The sequence below is a fragment of the Ursus arctos genome, unplaced genomic scaffold (assembly GCF_023065955.2).
Source record: "Ursus arctos isolate Adak ecotype North America unplaced genomic scaffold, UrsArc2.0 scaffold_20, whole genome shotgun sequence".
Classification (NCBI taxonomy): Eukaryota; Metazoa; Chordata; class Mammalia; order Carnivora; family Ursidae; genus Ursus; species Ursus arctos.
This window is the reverse complement of record NW_026622875.1, coordinates 25853277-25874514: the sequence shown is the minus strand read 5'-3', so window position 1 is coordinate 25874514 and position 21238 is coordinate 25853277. Positions and strand designations below refer to the sequence as shown.

Genomic DNA, 21238 nt, shown 5'->3' with positions numbered 1-21238 from the left:
CTTAGTTTCTTTTTTTTGTTTTTGTTTTTTAAGATTTATTTATGTGAGAGGAAGAGACAGAGAGAGAGCACGAGAGCAAGCAGAAGGGAAAGAGAATCACCAGTGGACTCTGTACTGACCATGGAGCCCAGTGCAGGGCTCAATCTTACCACCCTGAGATCACCCTGAGCCGAAACCAAGAGTCACATGCTTAACTATGCTACCCAGGCACCCCCTCCTTAGATTCTTTTAATATGCTAGAGTTGCTCACAGAACTCAGGGAAACAATTACTCACATTTACCAGTTCATTAAAGGATATGATAAAGGATTTGACTCAACAGCCAGATGAAGAGATACATAAGGCAATGCATGGGAAAGGGGAGCAGAGCTTTCAAGCCCTCTTCAGATGTCCTACTCCTCTTGTCTCTCTATGTGTTCAACAACCTAGAAGCTCTCTGAACCCAATCCTTTGGGTTTTAATGGAGACTTCACTGCATATTCATGATTAACTAAGTCACTGCCATCAGTTGATTCAACCTCCAGTCCCCCTCCACTCCCCAGAGGCTGGGGGGTAGGACTGAAAGTTCCAAATGACCAAATACATATTTCTTATAAATCACTGTATCACACTGTGTAATTTGTTTTATGTAAATTATACCTCTATAAAGTCGTAATTTAAAAAAAAAAAGACTGCATGACAGTTATGTGGAAGTTCTTGCTTTTTTCAAAATTAATTTTTCAGGGGGGCATCTGGGCGGCTCACTGGTTAAGCATCTGCCTTTGGTTCAGGTCATGATCTCAGGGTCCTGGGATTGAGCCCCGCCATCGGGTTCCCTCCTCAGTGAGCAGTCTGCTTCTGCTTCTCCCTCCCCCCTCTGCTTGTGTGCACTCACTCTCTCTCAAATAACTAATTAAAATCTTTAAAAAATTTTTTTAAATTAATTTTTCAGTAAGTCACTGAATGTGTAGTTTATGCAAAAAAGAGGATATGAAACTCCAAACAATCCACACTCGAAGTAAAGGCCTTGGCCCTATTTTCTTGTTTTTCAGATAAACAAAAAATAAAACAGGCTGAAGTAAAATGGTAACAGATAGAAACTCAAGTATGAGGAGAGTTGGGTATGGTAAATTTGTAAATATAAACAATTCTGTTTTCTTATTTTTAAGTTTCCTAGAAAGACAGGTGGCTTTTATTTTTTTTAATTGGTTGAACTAGTACCACAAATCCCAAATATCTCCAACTTTAGGGTGTGTGGGTGTGTGTGTGTGTGTGTGTGTGTAGCGTGTGTAGTATGTGTCCCTATCAGGCTGTACAGTCTCTCTCAGTATCTTTTCTTAATCAGCTATTAAACAGATTTTCCCAGTGTATTTTTAACTTTCAGGTTTTTTTCTAAAAGTTCCATTACCCATTAAGGAAGTTAAGTGCAAGTTTATTAAACTTGCCTAAATTTCCTAATTATATAGAAGATACCACAAATTATTAGATAACAGTAAACTATTTTCTGGGTTGTTCAGTAGTGCACCATATTTTTTTTTCTTTTTGCTTCTGACCCCTTTACCCATTTCTCCCACACATCCTGCCTCCAGCAACCACCAATCTGTTGTTCTCTGTTATCTATGAGCTTGTTTTTTTTGTTTTAAGATTCTACATATATCACCACAATATTTTTCTTTCTCTGCCTGACTTATTTTACCTAGCATAATGCTCTTGAGGTCCATCCGCGTTATTTTATATGGCAAGATTTCATTATTTTTTAATGGCTGAATAATATTCCATTGTATATATACAATTTCTTTATCCATTCATCCATCTATAGGTTGTTTTTCTATCTTGGCTATAGTAAATAATGTTGCAATGAACATGGGGGTGCATATATCTTTTTGAGTTAGTGTTTTCTTCTTCTTTGAATAAACACCAAGAAGATCAAAAGACCTTTTTATGTTTTGAATTAAAATAAAATGTTTAAGTTAAAATATCAAAGTTAATTTTTTTTTAAAAAATGGATTTCCCTGTTTTAACTAACTTTAAATTAACTGGCCAATTAAAATCTCAAATGTGTCTAAAAACAGTTTTTCTATTATCTATGTCTATCTACCTAAACATATCATATCATGCCTAATTAACAGAAGGTAACAAATATATGTATATGATTCATTAATTCTCTGTGAAATATGCTGTTTAATAATGTACTAGTAATTATGTATTAGTAATAATGTATTAGTAATTTAAAGCTTGTTTGTAATGGATTATGACAAAAATACTTTGCAAATGCCTTGCTTCTATTTTCATCTGTACAGCTGAAGAAGAAGAAGAGCTGTTGCTTATTTACAGAGGTACCCTCTTCTGCCAACTTTTATCTTATCTTCATAAAGGTATTTTTAAAAGACTGTTGGTCAATCTGACCATAGAACAAGATAAGTATCACAGGGCAGGAAGTAGGGCATTGATTTTTTTTTTCCAAATACCAAGACAATAACATTTTATTAAGGCCATATTAACTTAATGATATCATATTAATTAATATTCCATCAGTACAAATGTAAGTACATGGAATGCCTCTAACAGTATATGTTCTGAATTTGCAAGAGTGTGGTAGTGGTGCAATTTCCTCCACAACAACAGCATGATACTTCTTTAGCCTTTACAGCCAATGCTATTTTCCAGAATACAAAACAAATAGAAAGTTTCATATTTTTATAATTACCTAGGACTACAAAGAAGCAACAAATCATTTAAGTTAAAAATCTAAAGTGATTTATAAAATTCCTTACCGGTATCTATGAACAAATATACCCTTAAAAATAGAGTTCATCATATTTTCAATTTCATCCTGGTTTTCTTGTAGCTGAAATGAAAAGAAAAAAAAATTATACCCTGATTATTTTACTTGAAATGTACAGTTTCAGTTATTTTTAATTCCTGGTTCTTCTCATTCTTGGTAATTATCAATCCTTTTTCTCACTTACTATTCAACAGGTACTCTTGCATTACTTTAACAGCTTTACTATACTGACTTTAGAACTCCTTTGTCTTTCTTCACATATACACATAATGACTAACAAGGAGTGGTGTGGCTAACTGCGGCCAGCTTCCAATCCCCAAAATACTACCAGCTTTGGGAAGAAGCCTCAATTTCTATACCTCTTCCAACAAAGTCAGGTACCTGGCTTGTTTTGCAGGTCAGACTTGATTATGATATTTATCACTGTAAAATAAACTTACTATTCTACCTGAAGTATCCAAATATTACTCTGCATCTGTTTAGTCCATAACTGAGAGTAGGTCAAGTTCCCAATACAGAAGGCATAGAAGATAGGAAGGATCCTCACCATTAGTGGTGGAATGCAGCAACAAAATAAAACAGTACAGCAATGATATAAAATTCAGGCAATACTCCTGATTAAAGTTTGAGCTTATTCAACTGCTCAACGGGAATAAAAGCACTGATACAAAATTATATTCCAAGTGATAGTTCTTATTATACTTTGTTTTGTGGTAATACTCAGTGAAAAATTTGCTTTTATTACATACAAGAATGAGAGAATAAACTTCCTTCTGACTTATTCTTTTGCTGTATGCTTCATTTCAGGTTTATGGAAATAAGACTGGGAATACTTACATAGTAAATCATTCAAATTACTGCAACTTACTGTAAGTTTTAAAAATTACTTTTGGTGCATTTATTATATAAAAAATTAATTTATAAGAGGCACATAGTTTGGTTAGTAGTACTTACTGACGCACAGTTCCAAAATTTACTTTCACAATACTTCAAGTATGGTATATATTATGATTTTAACTGTGTTCCTTAGAAATTCATATGATGAAGTCCTGATGCCCCAGTACACCTCAAACCTTATTTGGAAATAGGATTGTAGCAGATGTAATTAGTTAAGATGGGGTCATTCTGGAGTAGGGTGGGCCCCAAATCCAATATGATTGGTGTCTTTATGGAAAGGAGAAATTTAGAAACACACATGGACGTCATGGAGAAATTGGGAGTTATCTTCATCTTCTAGCTTACACAACTGTGACACTATAAATTTCTGTTCTTTAAGCCACTCAGCTTGTGGTAGCTGTTATAGCAGCCCTAACATCCTAATACAGTTATGGGTAATAATTTAGGCATAAGTTTGCTGCTTCCTGTTGCCTATTATAACAGATTATTCATTGATATTTTATTTGTACCAATATGCTATTATTCTTTTTTCAAGTTAAAATACAGACTAATATTGTAGATTTAAAATTTTATTTCCGACTGGGCAAATAAAAATGTTACCTACTAAAAAGCAAGTTTAAAACACTTTCAGCACATATGTGAAAATTTCAGTGTAAACCTGGAACCAACCTTATTCACAGGAATGCCTTATTTATTAGCTAATAAGTAGTCTTTGGCTTCCTTCTGGAAATGCAGCTTCACTGACCCCCAGCTCTGACCTTAGTATTTATTATGCTTTCTGAACTCACAGACTGACAATCCTTCTGAGTTACCTAACCCCCAGACTATCTTCTCTCAAAAGGAGGATTGTTTTACGATTCTCTTACGCAGATATAGTTAGTTAATATGGGGTCATTCCGGAGTAGGGTGGGCCCCAAATCCGATATGATTGGTGTCTTTATAGAAAGGAGAAATTTAGAGATAGACACACACAGAAGTCATGGAGAAAGCACTCAGCACTCAGATCATCACTGATGAACATTCCAGGTTAACCTGAAAAGTTTGAGATCACATAATGTGTAACTTAAATAAATTTAAAATACACATTCACTTTTTTACAGAGAATACGAAATATGAAACTTACCTCTTTGCGTTTCTGAAGAAGTAACTCTAACCTTTCATTGGCTCTCTTCCCAATCATTTTATTTCTCTCAGCTTCATATTGTCTTTGTGTATTATCCTGATGAATACTGAGGTTTAAGGCAACATTCACCAACGCAGTCATGAGCTTCATGGCTATGAAATAAAGGAAAATTATGGTATTCACCCATTCATCAGATCTTCATTCAGAAGATTATAAATTTATAATGGAAACGGATGAAGGAAAGAAACTAGTCAGTTTCTATGTTTACAACTCAGTCATACATTTAAAAAAAACAAACTTATTTTATAGAAAAAAAAGTCATCTTAGGTTGCAACATAACTTTCTGTGCCTCAGTATTTATAGCTTGGTTCACTGACATTTCCCACTTAAAAACAGCCTCATCCTAACTATCAGCAAGAAAGATTTAACAACCCCGCTTCCCACCCTCAAATATGCATACTTTAGTGAGGGCATACTAATCAAGCCTATTAGAACTCTATTCTGACCACAAATTCTGTGTATACACAATTGCTTCCGTAATACCTTTTTAACTTAGACACTTCAAAGATGCCTTTGATGTTTACAATCAATTTATGATCTTTATTCAGAAATATGGTTCTCTTCCTCACCTCAGTGAATGGCATAACCTCCAAACCCTGAAATACAGACCCTATCAAACTCATTAATTAAAAATGTATCATGTGAACTTCTGATTAACCTATTTTCCCCACAGTGTCAATGTTCACTTATATTTGCAAATCTTTAAATATTTTCAAACTTCTATTTCAAGTCATCTGAGAAACAGGTATGATACAAACCTTAAACTTTTCTCTATTCATATTTATTTCCATTATTGAAATGGTGATAGTGTAGAAAATATCGGTAAAGGAATAAGAGAGTTTGTGCAGGTAAAATAACTTTCCTTTTTTTTTTCTTCTAGGTTATTTATTTATCTGCAAATATGAATGAATGTACAGTAATGAAAAATGAACCGATCAATGTTTTGGAATACTGATCTACTTATCTGCAAACATATCCATAACTATATATGAACATGCATTTCTCTTAAAACTTCACTAACTTCCTTTTAATTACACACATAAATATACATAATACTATATTATCTCTACACACACACAATTTGTCAACCTGAGACTATCTGCATTTGCCAAATCCATATGTAGTGATTACTACCCTTAAGCTAAAATATAAGACAAGATGTAAACAAATATATTTGTTAGTGACCACTTAGAAATATATTTCATGGAAATATTTCTTTTGTAATATACAATGTCTCAATATAGTAAACTGAGAAATATTGTTTCAAAATACAGGCTAGTCATTTTACAATATTTTACACATTGTCAATAGGATATCTGATGATACTATGAAAGTTAAAAGTACTTTTTAAATTAATCTGTATAAAAAAGGAGAATAGCTCAAAGATAGGAGGGATATGGGGCATTCACACTGCCCAAGTCAGGGAAAACAGTGTAACAGAGTTTGCCCTGAGCATACAAAATCATACCCAATGGAGCTTAATTCAGTATATACTTCTAGATCCCCAAAACAAAATAACTTGTAGATCAAGGAGTCAGAAAGCATTAAAATTAACACCAACCCTGGCTGGAATTCACAAGTGGAAGCCAAGACACAGATTTTCTTCAATTTAAAGACTTTTGCTTTTGGGGTGCTTAGATGGCTCAGTCAGTTAAGTGTCTGCCTTTGGCTCAGGTCATGATCTTGAGGTCCTGGGATCAAGTCCTGTGCATTGGGCCCCCTGCTCAGCTGGAAGTCTGCTTCTCCCTTTCTCTTTGCCCTTTCCCCCAACTTGTACATGCATGCATACTCTCTCTCACACACAAATAAAATCTTAAAAAAAACAAAAAAGGCTTTGCTTTTAGCTATATATCTCCTTGTGACTCCAGATCCCAAACTCCAACTGCCATTGTGTAATGACCCTCCTCCCATCCTAGATATATAAACACAAAAAATCAACATACTAAAACAAATAAAAATGCAAAACGATCAATAAATTTTCAAAGAAGTATCATAATAGAGCATTATTTACTGAAATAAAATGCTTATTGATCTGTAAAACTTAAAATTTGGTGAAATTTTCATTTCACATACCAACATATTAGCAAATAAACAGCTACTGAAGAGACACTTCTAATTTAATGACATACACTAACATGGGGATTGTGATGTCTGAGTCCAGTGAAAGATTCCTTCCTGCATAGAGGGAACACTAACTAAATTTTACTGATATTACTAAAGGAACTATTTTATAAATTAATAATCCTACAGGAATTCTGCCTGGATTCTGTGCCACTGGCTTTGAAGTAGCTTCTCCTTGTTTACCGAATAGAAAAATACTTCATTTAGCATTTGAATTTTAACTGCAGGCTACAGAATGGCAAACTTGTTTTAGTGCTGTGCTACCCAAATGGTCTGCAAATAGGTGCTGACCACCAACAGTTTGTTAACAGTTCATAATCAATACCAATCTGAAAGTATGTTTTTAGAAATTTTTGTAACAATCTGACAGTGATCTTATGTCTATTGACTTTAATATAAAATGACACTTTAAGAAACATATACTTCATTTTATTGCATTTCACAAAAGCATTATGTTGTGACAGATTGGTAATTAAAAAACTAGTCTTTCCCACAAAGAGTTCAATAAACACTTATTTATTGTTTCCTCATTTATCGATCCAACATGTACTTCGCACTGTTCTACATACAAGAAGTACAAAAGTGAATGAAACAGAGTACCTACCCTCATGATTATTACATTCTAGTGTGGAGAAGACAATAAACAAATATAGAATATACAAATGAAAAAAAGTATGTCAGTTAATGAAAAAATCTATAAAGAAAAATACAGTATGATTTTTAAAAAGTATGATAAAAAAGCTAGAAAGTAAAAAGTAGTCAGACAGGAAGGCCTCTCTGCAGAGCTCACATATGAGCATTAAGTGAGGGAATGAGCATGTAATTGTATGACAAAACAGTGTTCCAGGGAGAGGGAGTAAAAAGTACAAAGGTTATGAGATAAATTGTTACGAGGAGGGCATTCATAAAAGAGCAAGGGATTTGCTGTGGCTGAAGCACAGAAGCAGCTAGAGGCAGGAAATAAGGGGTAAGGAAGAAATCAAGAGGCCAGGTTACAAGAGTTCTACTAGGATCTAGTTAGAACTCGGGAACGAAATCTAAATGAGGTTAAGACCCACTGAAAAATATGGTGTGAGTGGGAAATAGTCTGATTTAGATTTAAAACTGCTGTGTGAACAGATTACAGAAGAATAAAACTGGAAGAAAGGAAACCAAATAGAAGAACACTAGGAGCTGAAAATATTTTGCCAGAAGTTTGCAAAGATGATTCTCAAGTTGTTGGCTTTGAGCAGCTCAGGAAAGCAATGCTAGCTTAGATTAAAGTGGTCGCAATAGGTAGAGAGATTTTGAAGGTAGAGCTAAAAACACAAAAACAAAAACAAAATAAAACACATGATAGGTTATAATGTAGAAAGTAAGATAAAAAGAAAAGGCAAGGGTAATTAGGAAGCTTTGTGCTTATTAGATATCTAAGTGGAAATATCTAGTACTAGACATTTGGAAGCCATCATCAAAGACATTGTTATTTAGAGCCTTAAAACTAGACAGTACATCCATCCAATGAATAACAATTCAGCCATTAGAAAAAAATGAGGCATGATTTATGTGCCGAAAAGAAAAGCCCACCAAGATATTTGTTGATGAAAAAAAAAGATGCCTGTCAGTATGTATATTATGCTACCATTTATGCAAAAAGAAGGAATGTGCTATTTATTTTTATGTGCCAGTCACTCTTCTAAGCTCTTTACACGTACTTATTCATCATATACCTCACAACGCTATCAAAGTTAAGTATATTTTAATTATTCCTTTTGTACATTGAAGAAAACTGAGTTTCCGATCAGCTAAGAGATTTGCCAGTTACACAGCCAGTAACTGGCAGAGACAAAATTTGATTACAGGCAGTCGTGCTCCACAGTCCAAGTTCTTAAGCAGTACATCATACTATCTCTCATTGAGTATGTATGTGCTATTATATTCATAATCTTTAGATAAAAATATATGAGACTGGCAACTCTGGTTGCCTTCAAGGAAGAGAATTTGATGGCTAAGAGCCATGGGAACAAGAATGACATTTTACCATACAGTTTTTTATTTTGAATTTTAAATCATGTGACTATATTACCTCTTCCACTATCATTATTTTTTGACAGAAATAATAAAACTATGGGATTGGTTTTCACTTCATTCCCTAAGGAGTGAATAAAGACAAAAGATTAAAAGGTCTAAAAATTGAGTTGTGAGATAATACAATATTTACAGTTTAGCTTTCTAAGATCCACTATGACAGTGTGTATTCCAGAAAACAAGTGAAGATAGTGATTCAAGAAGAAGGAGCTACGTCTATCGAGAGAGAAAAGATAACATCTGGGAGCTTCCCAGTGATTTGGACGGTAAGAAGGTAATTGCTGACTGCAACAAGAGCAGAGACAGTGATGTGGCAAAAATAGAAAGCTGATTGGAGTGGGTTTAAAGAGAATAGGAGGAGAGTAAGTAAAGACAGTGAATAGAAATAGTTGAGATTTACCATAAAGAAAACATAGGAAATGTAACTAGAAGGCCATGAGGAAACAAGGGAGGATGTAATGGTCAGTCTTATGTGTCAATCTGGCTAGGCTTCAGTAACCAGTTATTTAATCAAACACTAATCCAGGTGTTACTGTGAAGGTATTTTGTAGATATGGTTAACATCTACAATCAGCTGGTTTTAAGTAGAGGAAATTACCCTCAGTAATGTGGTGGGTTTCATCTAGTCACTTAAACACCTTAAGAACAAAATACTGAGGTTTCCTGGAGAAGCAATTTCTGCCTCAGGACTGTACAACTCCAGCCTGTTTCTAGCCTGCTGGTCTACCCTACAGATTTCAAATTTGCCAGCTCCCACAAACGTGTGAGCCAACTCCTCAAAATAAAACTCCCTCTCCCCAAATAGATCTTGGTATATACATACATATTTCGGTATGTATGTGTGTTATCAGTAAGTAAGTAAGTATATCTCCTATTGGTTCTGTCTCTGGAGAGCCTTAACTAACAGAGAATGTTTCTAAAAGATGAGAGCTACCACAGCATATTAGTATAATGGTAAAATTATAAAAGTGGGGAAACTGAAGTCAGTAGAGAGAAAACAATTTGAAGAGCAAAGTTCTTGAAGTGGAGAACAGGGGTCAGATCTATAGCACAAAGGCAAGGATCAACCTTAGAGATAACTGTAATAAGAGAAAAAAGTAGAGTATAGGGGTGCAGCTGCACCTAGATAAGTAGGTTTAATCCTTGAAGAATTCTCTGTTGTCTCTACTAAGCAAGCAAAAATAATCTGCTAAGTGTGAAAAAAAAGAGAACAGATGTTACAGTTTTGAGAAGGTATGAAATAATCTTGTAAGAAAGTAGGAATATCTATCTATGTAGTACTCTAATACGATTGCTGGACAACATTAAAGGTCCACCTGTGAGAAAAATCTAAAGCCCAGCCATTAGGATTATGTGTTTTTCTTCAATCACTTTCAGATGCTCTGGTGCAGGTATGGAGCAGTATGGAGGATAGGTTTTTCCAAGGAGGTATGATGGAGGGAGACAGAGGCAAGGATGTTAAGGCTATGAAGAAGGACATGATTATAATAAATCTGGATGAAAGGATCTAAGCTAGGAAAGTAGAGGAAGTGAAGATATGAAGGGTGTGAAGAACACTAAAAATATAGCATCAGAGGATTTAAAGTCCCAACAGAAGAAAAACAATACTGGAATTGGGAACATAAAAGAAAACCAATGAAACAAAAAGAAATGGTTATTGGCAAATGGGATGGTTGAAATTAAGATTGCAGACTCTTTTAATCAATATCCAACAATTTACATGCGTGTGTTCCTAAACATAGAAATGAAAACTAAAAAACTTCATTTATATTTAATGATACCTAGTATACTTTTGAAAACTATCACTGTACGCCACAGAAATGTTTGATAATGGGGCAAATTATATTTTTAAAAGAGGGATGATTTTATTCCTCCTTTAGTTTTAACAAACAAAAAGGCTTGTAACAAATATCTACTTTCTAAATGATCAAGGTTTTTAAATTTTTTTTAATTTAATTTTATTTTAAGTAAACTCTATGCCCAACATGGATGGGGTTTGAGCTCAAACTCCAAGATCAAGAGTCACATGCTCTACTAACTGAGCCAACCAGGTACCCAAAATGAAAGAGATTTAACTAATCCCTCTATCTCTTAAAAACCCAACCAAAATAACAAAGAGAAAACAAATTTCATCTTCAATAAATTGAGAAAAATACTTGTAAACCCAAACTACAATATATTAATCTATGTACATGGAAAGCAGAAGGATGAGGAAGAGCATACAAATCAAACCAAATGGTCAAAAAAGGAATTACAACTGTATGTATCAAAAAGAAAAATTAAAAAAACTATTTTGCTCTGCAGAACCCAGAAGCATTGAGGAATTACAGGTACAAGGCTCCACAGAAGATGGAGGAAAGTAAGGTCTGAAAAGAGTATTATTTCAAAGTTTGTATGATAAGTAGTTAAATCCCTAAGCCTCTATACCAACTTAGGCAGTCAAGCAATTTCTCCACCACACACCCATCTTGGAAGTCCAGAAAGTTCATTCCCTCAATAAAATGAGCAAGAGATTTGGAATCATCAAACACAGAAGAGGGACATATGTAAAGTGCAGAATGCCCTGGATGCTGTTTCATCCTGCCCAACTCCCAAATGGTAGAGAGCAACCAAACTTAAGTAGATTGAAGATCCTTCTGCAAAGAAGCTTAACTTCCCCAGGGAAAATAATTATCAATACCGACAGTTTAGGGTCTATGATGAAAACGCTAGCTGACCACAAGACTGTTCTACAGTGATGCTCACGAAAGAAGACAGAGCCACTGTCTCATCCTGTCAAACACAACACATTCTCTCCTCTCTCTCTTTCTCTCTCACACACACACCCTCCCTCTCTAGTAATTGCCTTTTTAGTGTCTCACTCTTAGCAAGAGTAAAGAACCAAGAAACAGATATTTGATGAAAGTTTCCAACATGAAAGAGAGGGATAAGAGCAGAGAATCAGAAGAAAAGAGTAGGGAGCTGAAAAAAAACTTCAAAGTAATAATTAACATTAACAAAGAGATAAGAGAAGACATTAAATCCATGAAACAATGTTTAAAAAAAAAAGACTCGGAAAATGAGAAACCTCTAGAGATTAACATCCAAGCAAATATTCAACAAAGAGCGCCAAGCATAATGAATAGGAAAAAATATATACATGTTAGGGTATATCGCCATGATATTTCAGAACACCAAGAATAAAGAGAAAAATTTAAAAGCTTCCAGAGACAAGAAACAGGATTAGAATCCGAAGTTGAAACAGCACTGGACCTCTCAACAGAAACACTGGAAGCTAGAGGAAAAACTTTGAAGAAAATTAAGCATGAGGATCTAATATACTTTTCAGGCATGTAAAGTCTCAAATACATACTTCCTCAAAACGCTTTCTCAAAGAATAAGCTAACCAAAAAGGAGAGAATAAATTAAGAAAGAAAGTAAAAGATGATAAGGACTCCAAAAAAAGACAAAGGATCTAAACAATGGTAGAAAAGTTAAATAATTTAAAGGACATCTAGATTGTAGAAAATGAACCTGCCGTATCAGACATGATTATAAATAATGAAAAGCACAGAAAATGCACACTACAAAATTGATCCTATTATTTATTTTAAAATAAAACAAAAAATCCTCATAAATATGCATATGAGAAAAGAAAGGAAATACCAACATGTTCTGGGCACAATGATGAGGTGGTATAATTATGGCTAATTTTTATTTTTGTACTTTTCTCCTTTTCTGAATACTCTATAGTCAGTATAGTAATCTTAGATGCACAGAAAATGTTTAAATGTACGATATGGAAATGTTTATGAAAAATACACAAAAAATTTTCTCAACTTCTCTGCCCTCTTCAGAACTAAGCCAAGTAAGCTTTGTCATTCTATTGTAGTTATAATATCAGACAATTACTGAGTGACTTGTAAATGCTAAACATTTAACACGAATTCATTTAAGCCTTACATTCCTATGAGATGGGATTATTAGCATTAATAGTACACAGATGAGAAAAATGAGGCACAGAAGTTATTTGTCTAATGTCACCAAGCTAATGAATAAAAGATATGCAAGTTTGTAAAATGATTTTAAAATCATGGTTTCTTTATAAAAACTGGCCCCCAAAAGAAAGCTAATTTTCATACTTGATAAAGAAAGAGATAAATCTAAGAAAATGAAGGTTCTTTAACTAGAAAACTTAACACACTTCCATAGATACCTACATTTAACATTGGAAATAAATATTTACCAATTTACATAATTGCATTTTTTTAAGTTTACTGTATTTTATGGGTAAATTTATAGATATAATGGCATTCATGAATTTGGTTAATTATTGTGCATTAATCCCATGAGAACCCTAAAGTCTACTCTATACAAATCCTGCAAAGTGTTAAGAGGAGAGGTAAGAAAAAAAAAAGTGATAAAGAGAAAAAAAAAAAAGCAACAGTAATAGTATAAAGCAATGAGAAAGTAAGACTTCAGAAGAATAAAAAAAATGAAACAAGAAAAAATATGAAGAAGAGATTATTTACACTCAATACTCTACTTTTTGATGATGTCAGATTTACCTAAATTTTTCAAGTCCCACAGAAACCAAAAATATTCTGTCTAGTCAAGAGCTTTAAAATACTTAATTGAATTTAATAAATAGAATTTGGGACCTAAGAGCTAAAAAATAAGCAAAATGAAAACGCATGCTTCTAGTTTTCCTAAGTTTTTGAAAGATCTAATTTCTTTACTTCCCAACTTGCAATGTCTTTTATTACTAAAATGGAGTAGGTGTTCAATATATTCTGAGTAAAAACATGAATGAAGTGAAACACTGCCAACACTATTAGCTCTTCTTGTCATTACAGAATAATAGGAGCAGCTTACTAAATGTCAGGCACTAGTCCATGCTCTCCTAATCTCTCTTAATGAGGTAGCTATCATGATCTTCCTCACTTTGCATGTAAGAAAATGAGGCCAGGTAAATTAAGGATTTGTCCAAGTTATCCAACTAGTAAAAGGCAGTGAGGGATATGAATCTGGACAGTCTGGCACAGCACCCATTTTTTTGAACCACTATATTTTATGGTTTCAGCAACTGAAAGCCAAAGGAAAGATGCCAATTTACTGAGGCAAAATTATCTTCAGTCTATGACTGGAGAACAAAGCAATTTCATATACAGTATCTTTCCTCACACTAAAAAAGTCCAGAGATTCTGACTGGGTTAGAAATGTTAATCAACAATGAATCATATCTCAATATAAAACCAACCATAAACAAACATAATAATGTTCAACAACAAGGTATAAAGAAATGTTTACTCCCTCAAGGGTCTGAGAGTGACCTATTATTAACTACTGATGAAGACTGGCCTCCCAGCATACTGAGGCCACTGTAAAGTCATATGATGATCTTAACCACACTTTCTAATTTTCCCAGAATTCACTTTAGAAAAAATTAGAATCAATCACCATGCTACTAGTAATACAAATTTTATATTCTTAATCCTCCTTTGTTCAAATTAGCATTTTCACCTTAGTAGTGAGTGGTAGTCAATATTAATTTATCTGTAACACCACAGAAAATTACACAGGTGAGAAAACAGCAAAAAATAAAAAAGTTAAATCAACATTACTTATCCTGCAAATTGCCACCTAACAAAAATTTAAAATCAACACTCTATAAAGTATTGGCATACATTTTTAAAGCAAATGTCTAAAAAGAATTTAACTATAGATCTAAAAAATAGACTCTTTGAGAGTAGAATTATCTTCATAATACCAAACAACAAAATCGTAAAACAAAGGGAATCCTATCTAATTTTGACCTTGGGAGAAAAAAGAGACTTTCCTCATGAAAATTTCATCAAAGTGGGGAGTAAATGAATATGCTCAGTCTCAGATTCTAAATCCACCAAAATAATAACAAAATGTTACTTATATAAATTATAACCACAGTATGTCCAACTGAGGTAGCTATTTAGAATACAAATAAGGGCACTTAATTCTAAAGATTGATAGTTAATGAAAATTGTACTGCAATGTGAAACGCTAAGTCAAACAAATGGGAGAGTATGTTTTAAAATTCCAATTAAGGGAACAGAAAAAAAATAAGGAAAATATAGAATTTAATAGCTAACAGTCTGTTTCAATTTAATGACAAAAGAATTCCAAAAAAGGGGGAAACACAGTTTACCTCCAAACGAAAAATGAGAGTACTGTTAACTGTAGAATAAACAGACCTAAAGAACTACCAAATGATGAAAATTTTTAATAAAAATATGATAGAAGTACACAATTAAATGCAATGCATAAACACTGACAATAGGGACACATTATATAACTGAATAAGAAAATGAGTTATTTGGAAAACCAATTAAAAGTACCACTGATAAGACCACTCTGATGACTTATGAAGCTCTGGAACTCATCACGTCTGTACCCTACAGAACAACTAACCTGATTGTCTCTCTTCTCAGCTAAGATATAAGCAATATGAAGGAGCATTTTATTCCAAAGCCGATAATCATATCTGGCCATAACTGCCTTGTAACTGTCCATGCACATAGTCTTTGAAGCAGAGGATTAAATGTTCCTGCCCATTTTATCTAGTCCCCAAGACTCGTCCTGCAAAGTGAATAAAAATGATTATCTTTTAATCTATCCCTTGCATACATACCATAAAAAAAAAAAGAGGAGGGCAAAGATAAGGAAAAAAAATCCTTAAAAATATGGATAATTATTATCCCAGAATCTGGACTTAAGTTCTCAAGCAAGATCTCTGCGCTTTGTTGAAGGGTAGGTGACTGAGAAGTCCCACATTTTATGAAACTGAGCCTTGGAAGATATGATCATGAATACAGACATATAGCAATTACAGTAATATTGTGAAGTAAATTTGAAAATGACGTGAAAAATAAGTCTCCACTTTAAAAAAATCAGAATAAACATCATGTTGATTTCCTTCCATTTTCCTTGATATCTGATTTTTAAAAATAATTTCAAATTCAAATAGGCTAGATAATGATATACAAAGAGCACAGGCAAAAACAAAATGGCATTATCAAGCAGTTTAAAAAGCTATCATGATCACAGGTAAATTGTGGGAAAAGAAAGGCAGAAAGGCACCGGAAGGAGGAGGAAGCTACTCAACTCAAAAGGAATAGAAGGAAAGCTATAATTAAAATATATTTAAGTATATGTAAAATTAGCATATACAGATTGCCAGAAAGATAAATATAGGGACAACAATACAATAATAAAAGTCACTGAAAATGGGCCAATGGAAAGGAGAGGTGAAATGAAGTCAGTAAAATACACTATAAGGTCAGTAAAATACAGTAATACTTCATTTACATGGTAGTGGAGCACAAATGCAAATGAAAGTGGATTTTTCAGGAAACGGACACATTTTAAAAGTAAAACTATTCTGCTTATTTCTACATTATTCTTTCTCTTGTGTTCTTAAACAGAGTACGTGGCATATGTTTAATCTTTTATAAAGAATGCACACAAATTTCTGGATTAAAGAGAAGTACCCTGAAAAAAAAAATACCCTGCCCTAACAGAGAAGCCCCAGATTGTTCTCTCTCGCGCGATATTTGTTTAAGCAAAATTTTTTGTCTTCTTTTTGGTATGAACTGTTATTTCATAATTCTATCAGCAGAAGAGCATTTTACATCTGGCTGTTCACTTGTTCTCTTTCTCTTGTTCACTTGTTTCTCTTTCTCTCCTGGTCTTACGAAACGAAAATTAACTTATTCTGAGAGCAAGTTGGCTATTCAGAAGCAATATCTATCTTATGTTTTAAGGTCTGTTTATTTCAAAATGCTGCATTTACTATGCATCTGACAACCAGCTAAATGGGCATTACTGTACATGAGGAAAGTAAGATGAAAACAAAATGGAATATATAAAGAAAAAGAAAAAAGCAAACTAAGATGAAGATACTAAAAGTCATGAAATTAGAAAGAAAAAAAATGTGTAATCAGATAATTTAAAAATAACAAATAGTGTATTTGCAATATCTTTTAAAAGATCTCTTCTTCTTCCCAATGAGGAAGAAGATACTCTCAAAACAGAATTTAAACTGTTTGGTGTTGGTTCTGTACAGAAACTTTTTCAACGATAAACTGTATTTTTATTTTACCTTTTTAGAAAGATAAAATTGGGTAGACCTTTCTCTTTTCCTAATAATAAGGAAACTGTTACTCTTGAAAATAAACTGTGTTTCATGTTTGTTTCATAAAGACATGTAACTAAGAAAATAATGGACACTAATATAGATCAACTACATTAAAAAGGGGGGGGGGAAGGAAATGAAAAAAGAGGAGTGGAAAAAAACATGCATGACCCTAAGTAATATTATCATATCGGCCTTAGGCAACAGATTAAGCCAGAAAATGACAAGATTTTAAACCACGTGTTTGCAATGTGTATTCCCCAAAGTATCAGCATCAGCATAATCTAAACTCTGGAGGTATGGCTATGCAATCTGTTTCAATAAGCCCTGTAGATGATTCTGATGCATGCAAAAGTTTGAGAACCAGTGACTTAAATATATTCGATAAATGAGAAATTGAATTTAAATGCAAGATGAAATTAAATTAATGATATTAAATCTGGTGTTTGTCACTGTAATGTGTAAGATGAATACAGACAAAGTTACTGCTACTAAAAAGGATGTAATCTGGAGTATTTACACTCATGTGCATGTACACACACGTGTGCATGCTATACATCATAGATGAAAAAGAAAAGTCATTTTAGGTAAGCACAGTTAAAGTAGTTGAGGGAAAATAGAACAATTGCGAAATTAATGAAATTGCCTTATTATGGGGAAACAAGAAAAAAATAAATACCCTTGGCTGAGAAGTTCTCTAGATAATTTTAAAATGAAAGAGTGAAAACTAATCCATCAATTCTTCAGATTAGCTAGCCTCCCTAAATGACCTGATTTCAGAGATATTACATCTGGGTATACTCAGGTTATTATAGCAGTAGGAAGAGGAAGAATGCTGGCTATGTAGCAACTGCCATTTGGTAGAACTGTTTCAAATATATAAACAAATATTTACATACATTACATTACATTATTACATTTTTATTACATTACATTATATTATATTATTATATGTATATTATATTATATATAATACATTATATTGTTATATGTATACATCATATTATATATTATATATATATGTCATATGTATACATTATATATTATATGTATACATTACATTATATATATATATGTATTATTACATTACATTATAATATTGAGCAATAAAGCAATGTAATTAAGTTTAAAAAATACTATGAATTGGGAATTTCAACTACTGATTTTGGGGTTTAACCAAAAAATATGGCCTAGATAGGGACTCCTAAAATTTCTTGAATTATAATATAATCATGTGTTGAAATAATTAAACGTCGAAAGAGAGATTTGCTGAAATTTGCCAGAAATTTTCAATTTTCATTCTCAAGGCAATTAAATGCCAGTTATCAAAATAGGCATACATCTTACCTAAACAGATAACACAAGCCATTCAGATGAATTCGGGGAGGGGGAGGGATGGTATTTTTCAGGAGCACAGTAATTATTACTTAATCTAAATACATTTAAACACCAATAGAACATATTTAACAAAACTAAATGAAAAAGAAATAAAATGTTGGTTACTTACCAGCAAGGGTACTTGTATGCCTAAAAGCTCTGACCTGGGAGTCTGACAAACCAGTCAAAAGGGAGATTACTGTGTCCATCATATACTCATCATAAATTATGCTATACTGACACTGTCGAATCAGGACTCCAATAAATTCACAAAAGTTTGAACGAAATTTTTTCCATTGAGGTCCAGGCATGGTAAGGGGATAATCACCACTGTCCTAAAAGGAATAAAAAGAACATAATAAATTTGACATATGATATCAATTTGATCAAAGTTTTCTTTCCAACCTATAAAGGAACATTTTCTTCTCAAAAGTAGATGTGGACAGATACTGAAGGTGACTTACACAGGTCCGCTGATAGCTTTATATTTATTTGATCTTCCACAACTAAATAATTCATGAAGTGCTCAAAACTGTTATTTAGAACAAGTATTTAATTCATTATTCTAAGCCAACATTAAAAAAAATAGTTCCCATGTTGTTACACTGGGGTCCTAATTGAGATAATTTGAAGTAAAAACACCAACAAAAAATTACAGAAGTTTTGACTAGAAAGGATATTTGTGATTGAATTCAGATCAAACTAATCAGGATTTCTGTATCACACAACATATTTCAATTCTTTAAAATATAATTTTTAAGAATTGAGAATTTCAAAAGTATTTCATTAAGAAGTCCAAAACTAATTTTTTCGCATCTCAAACTACAATCCTATTTCTTCCAATTTTACCATAAATGTTCTATTAACTCTATTTTATAGAGCAGATTTATTAACTTTTCAAAGAAAAGAAATCTAATATGGGCTCTTGGTATTACCAGATTGGATGGGGTAATGGGATGATGCGCAATAAGGAGGGCACCTGATATAATGAGCACTGGGAGCTATACACAACAGATGAAACACTAAATTCTACTCCCAAATTAATAATACATTATATGTTAACTAATTTGTATTAAAATAAGACAAAACAAACAGACAACTTGAAAATGACACTGAACCCGATCAGTTAGAGGTTTCCTACTCTAGCCTAAAACATTTTGGTAGAGAAACATAAATTCATAAGGCAGAGAGTGAGAAATTCTGTGAACATGGTATCTGAATATTCTCAATTTATGGCTCTTTGTTTTTTCTAGACCAAACTGCTGCTAGGAAATTAGTTATGAGGGAAGGCTTGGGCTGTGTTGGTATCTCAGGAAAGAGAACTGGTGTAATACTTAGATTAGGAGGAAATTCCAAGAGCAAGGAATGGAAAGCAGAGAAAGGTAAGAGCTCTTAGCACTTGGTCAAATACCCCAAAAGGAAGTAAAATGTTGGTGCTTTATGAGTGTTAGGGGGTTTACTAAGCCTCAAAAAGGAAGTGAAGGAGTTGGCTGAGTCTTCCTAGTCCTTGAGATTGGGAGTGTCAGGGGTAGACGGGAGAGGGTAAAAGAGTGGAAAGGTGAGATGCTTCTTCTCAAAGGTATCTCAACAGGCTGTTGCTGCTTCTATATCATAAAAGCTCATTACAGTAGAGCTTCTCTTGCTTTATACCAACTGTGAGATTCAGCCACTTAGTGCTCCACAACAACCAAATATAATTTATCTAAATAACCCATCTAAACAAGCCAACAGCAAGCAAGAGGAAAGGCAGAAAAATAAGCACTTAGAAGTAAATAATAAAAAGCTAAGTATACTTCAGAAAATTCAAATGTAGCACAAAACAAATCAAAATGTAAAAAAAAAAAAACCTCTAAGGAACTGAAATATTTTATTTGCCAATTTGTTTTTTGAGGTATAATTCACATATAGCATTGTATTAATTTCAGGTATACAACATAATGATTCAGTATTTGTATATCCTGTGAAATGATCACCGCAATAAATCTTATTAACATCTGTCAGCATACAGCTATAGAAAATCTTTTTCTTGTGATGAAAAAAAATTTTTTTTAAAGATTTTATTTATTTGACAGAGAGAGACACAGCGAGAGAGTGAACACAAGCAGGGGGAGTGGGAGAGAGAGAAGCAGGCTTCCCGCTGAGCAGGGAGCCTGATGCTGATGCAGGGCTCAAGCCAAGGACCCTGGAATCATGACCTGAGCCGAAGGCAGACGCTTAACAACTGAGCCACCCAGGCGCCCCTGTGATGAAAACTTTTAAGGGCTACTCTCTTAGCAACTTTCAAATATGCAAAACAGTATTATTAACTATAGTCATCATGCTGTATATTAAATCCCTATGACTTACATATTTTATAACTGAAAGTTTGTACCTTTTGACCCATTTGCCTGCCCCCAAACCTCCTATCACTGGCAATCACTAATCCGTTCTATGAGCTCGGGGGGGGGGGGGGGTTCTGCTTTATTTTTGTTGTTTCTTTTTATTCCCCATATAAGTGACAGCATATGGTATTTGTCCTTTTCTGTCTTATTTCACTTTGCATAATACCATCAAGGTCTATCCATGTTGTCACAATGGCAAGATTTCCTTTCTTTTTTTAATGGCTGAATAATATTCTACTGCGTGTAATTATATATATATATATATTATGGTTTTTTTCTGTTGTATCATATACATATGCC

The 21238-nt window shown here is 33.4% G+C and overlaps 1 protein-coding gene across 6 annotated transcripts in view; it reads right to left on the bottom strand.

The window, feature by feature from the left end:
* Window positions 1-21238, bottom strand: part of STAG1 (STAG1 cohesin complex component) — a 432120-nt gene that overhangs the window by 158885 nt on the left and 251997 nt on the right. For all 6 annotated transcript variants that reach the window (XM_026497089.4, XM_057315808.1, XM_057315810.1 and 3 more), the window contains 3 exons: window positions 18688-18892; window positions 4784-4935; window positions 2753-2826 (listed from right to left, as the gene is read on the bottom strand). In XM_026497089.4, coding sequence (XP_026352874.1) covers window positions 2753-2826; window positions 4784-4935; window positions 18688-18892 — 431 coding nt within the window. The remainder of the gene's footprint in view (window positions 1-2752; window positions 2827-4783; window positions 4936-18687; window positions 18893-21238) is intronic.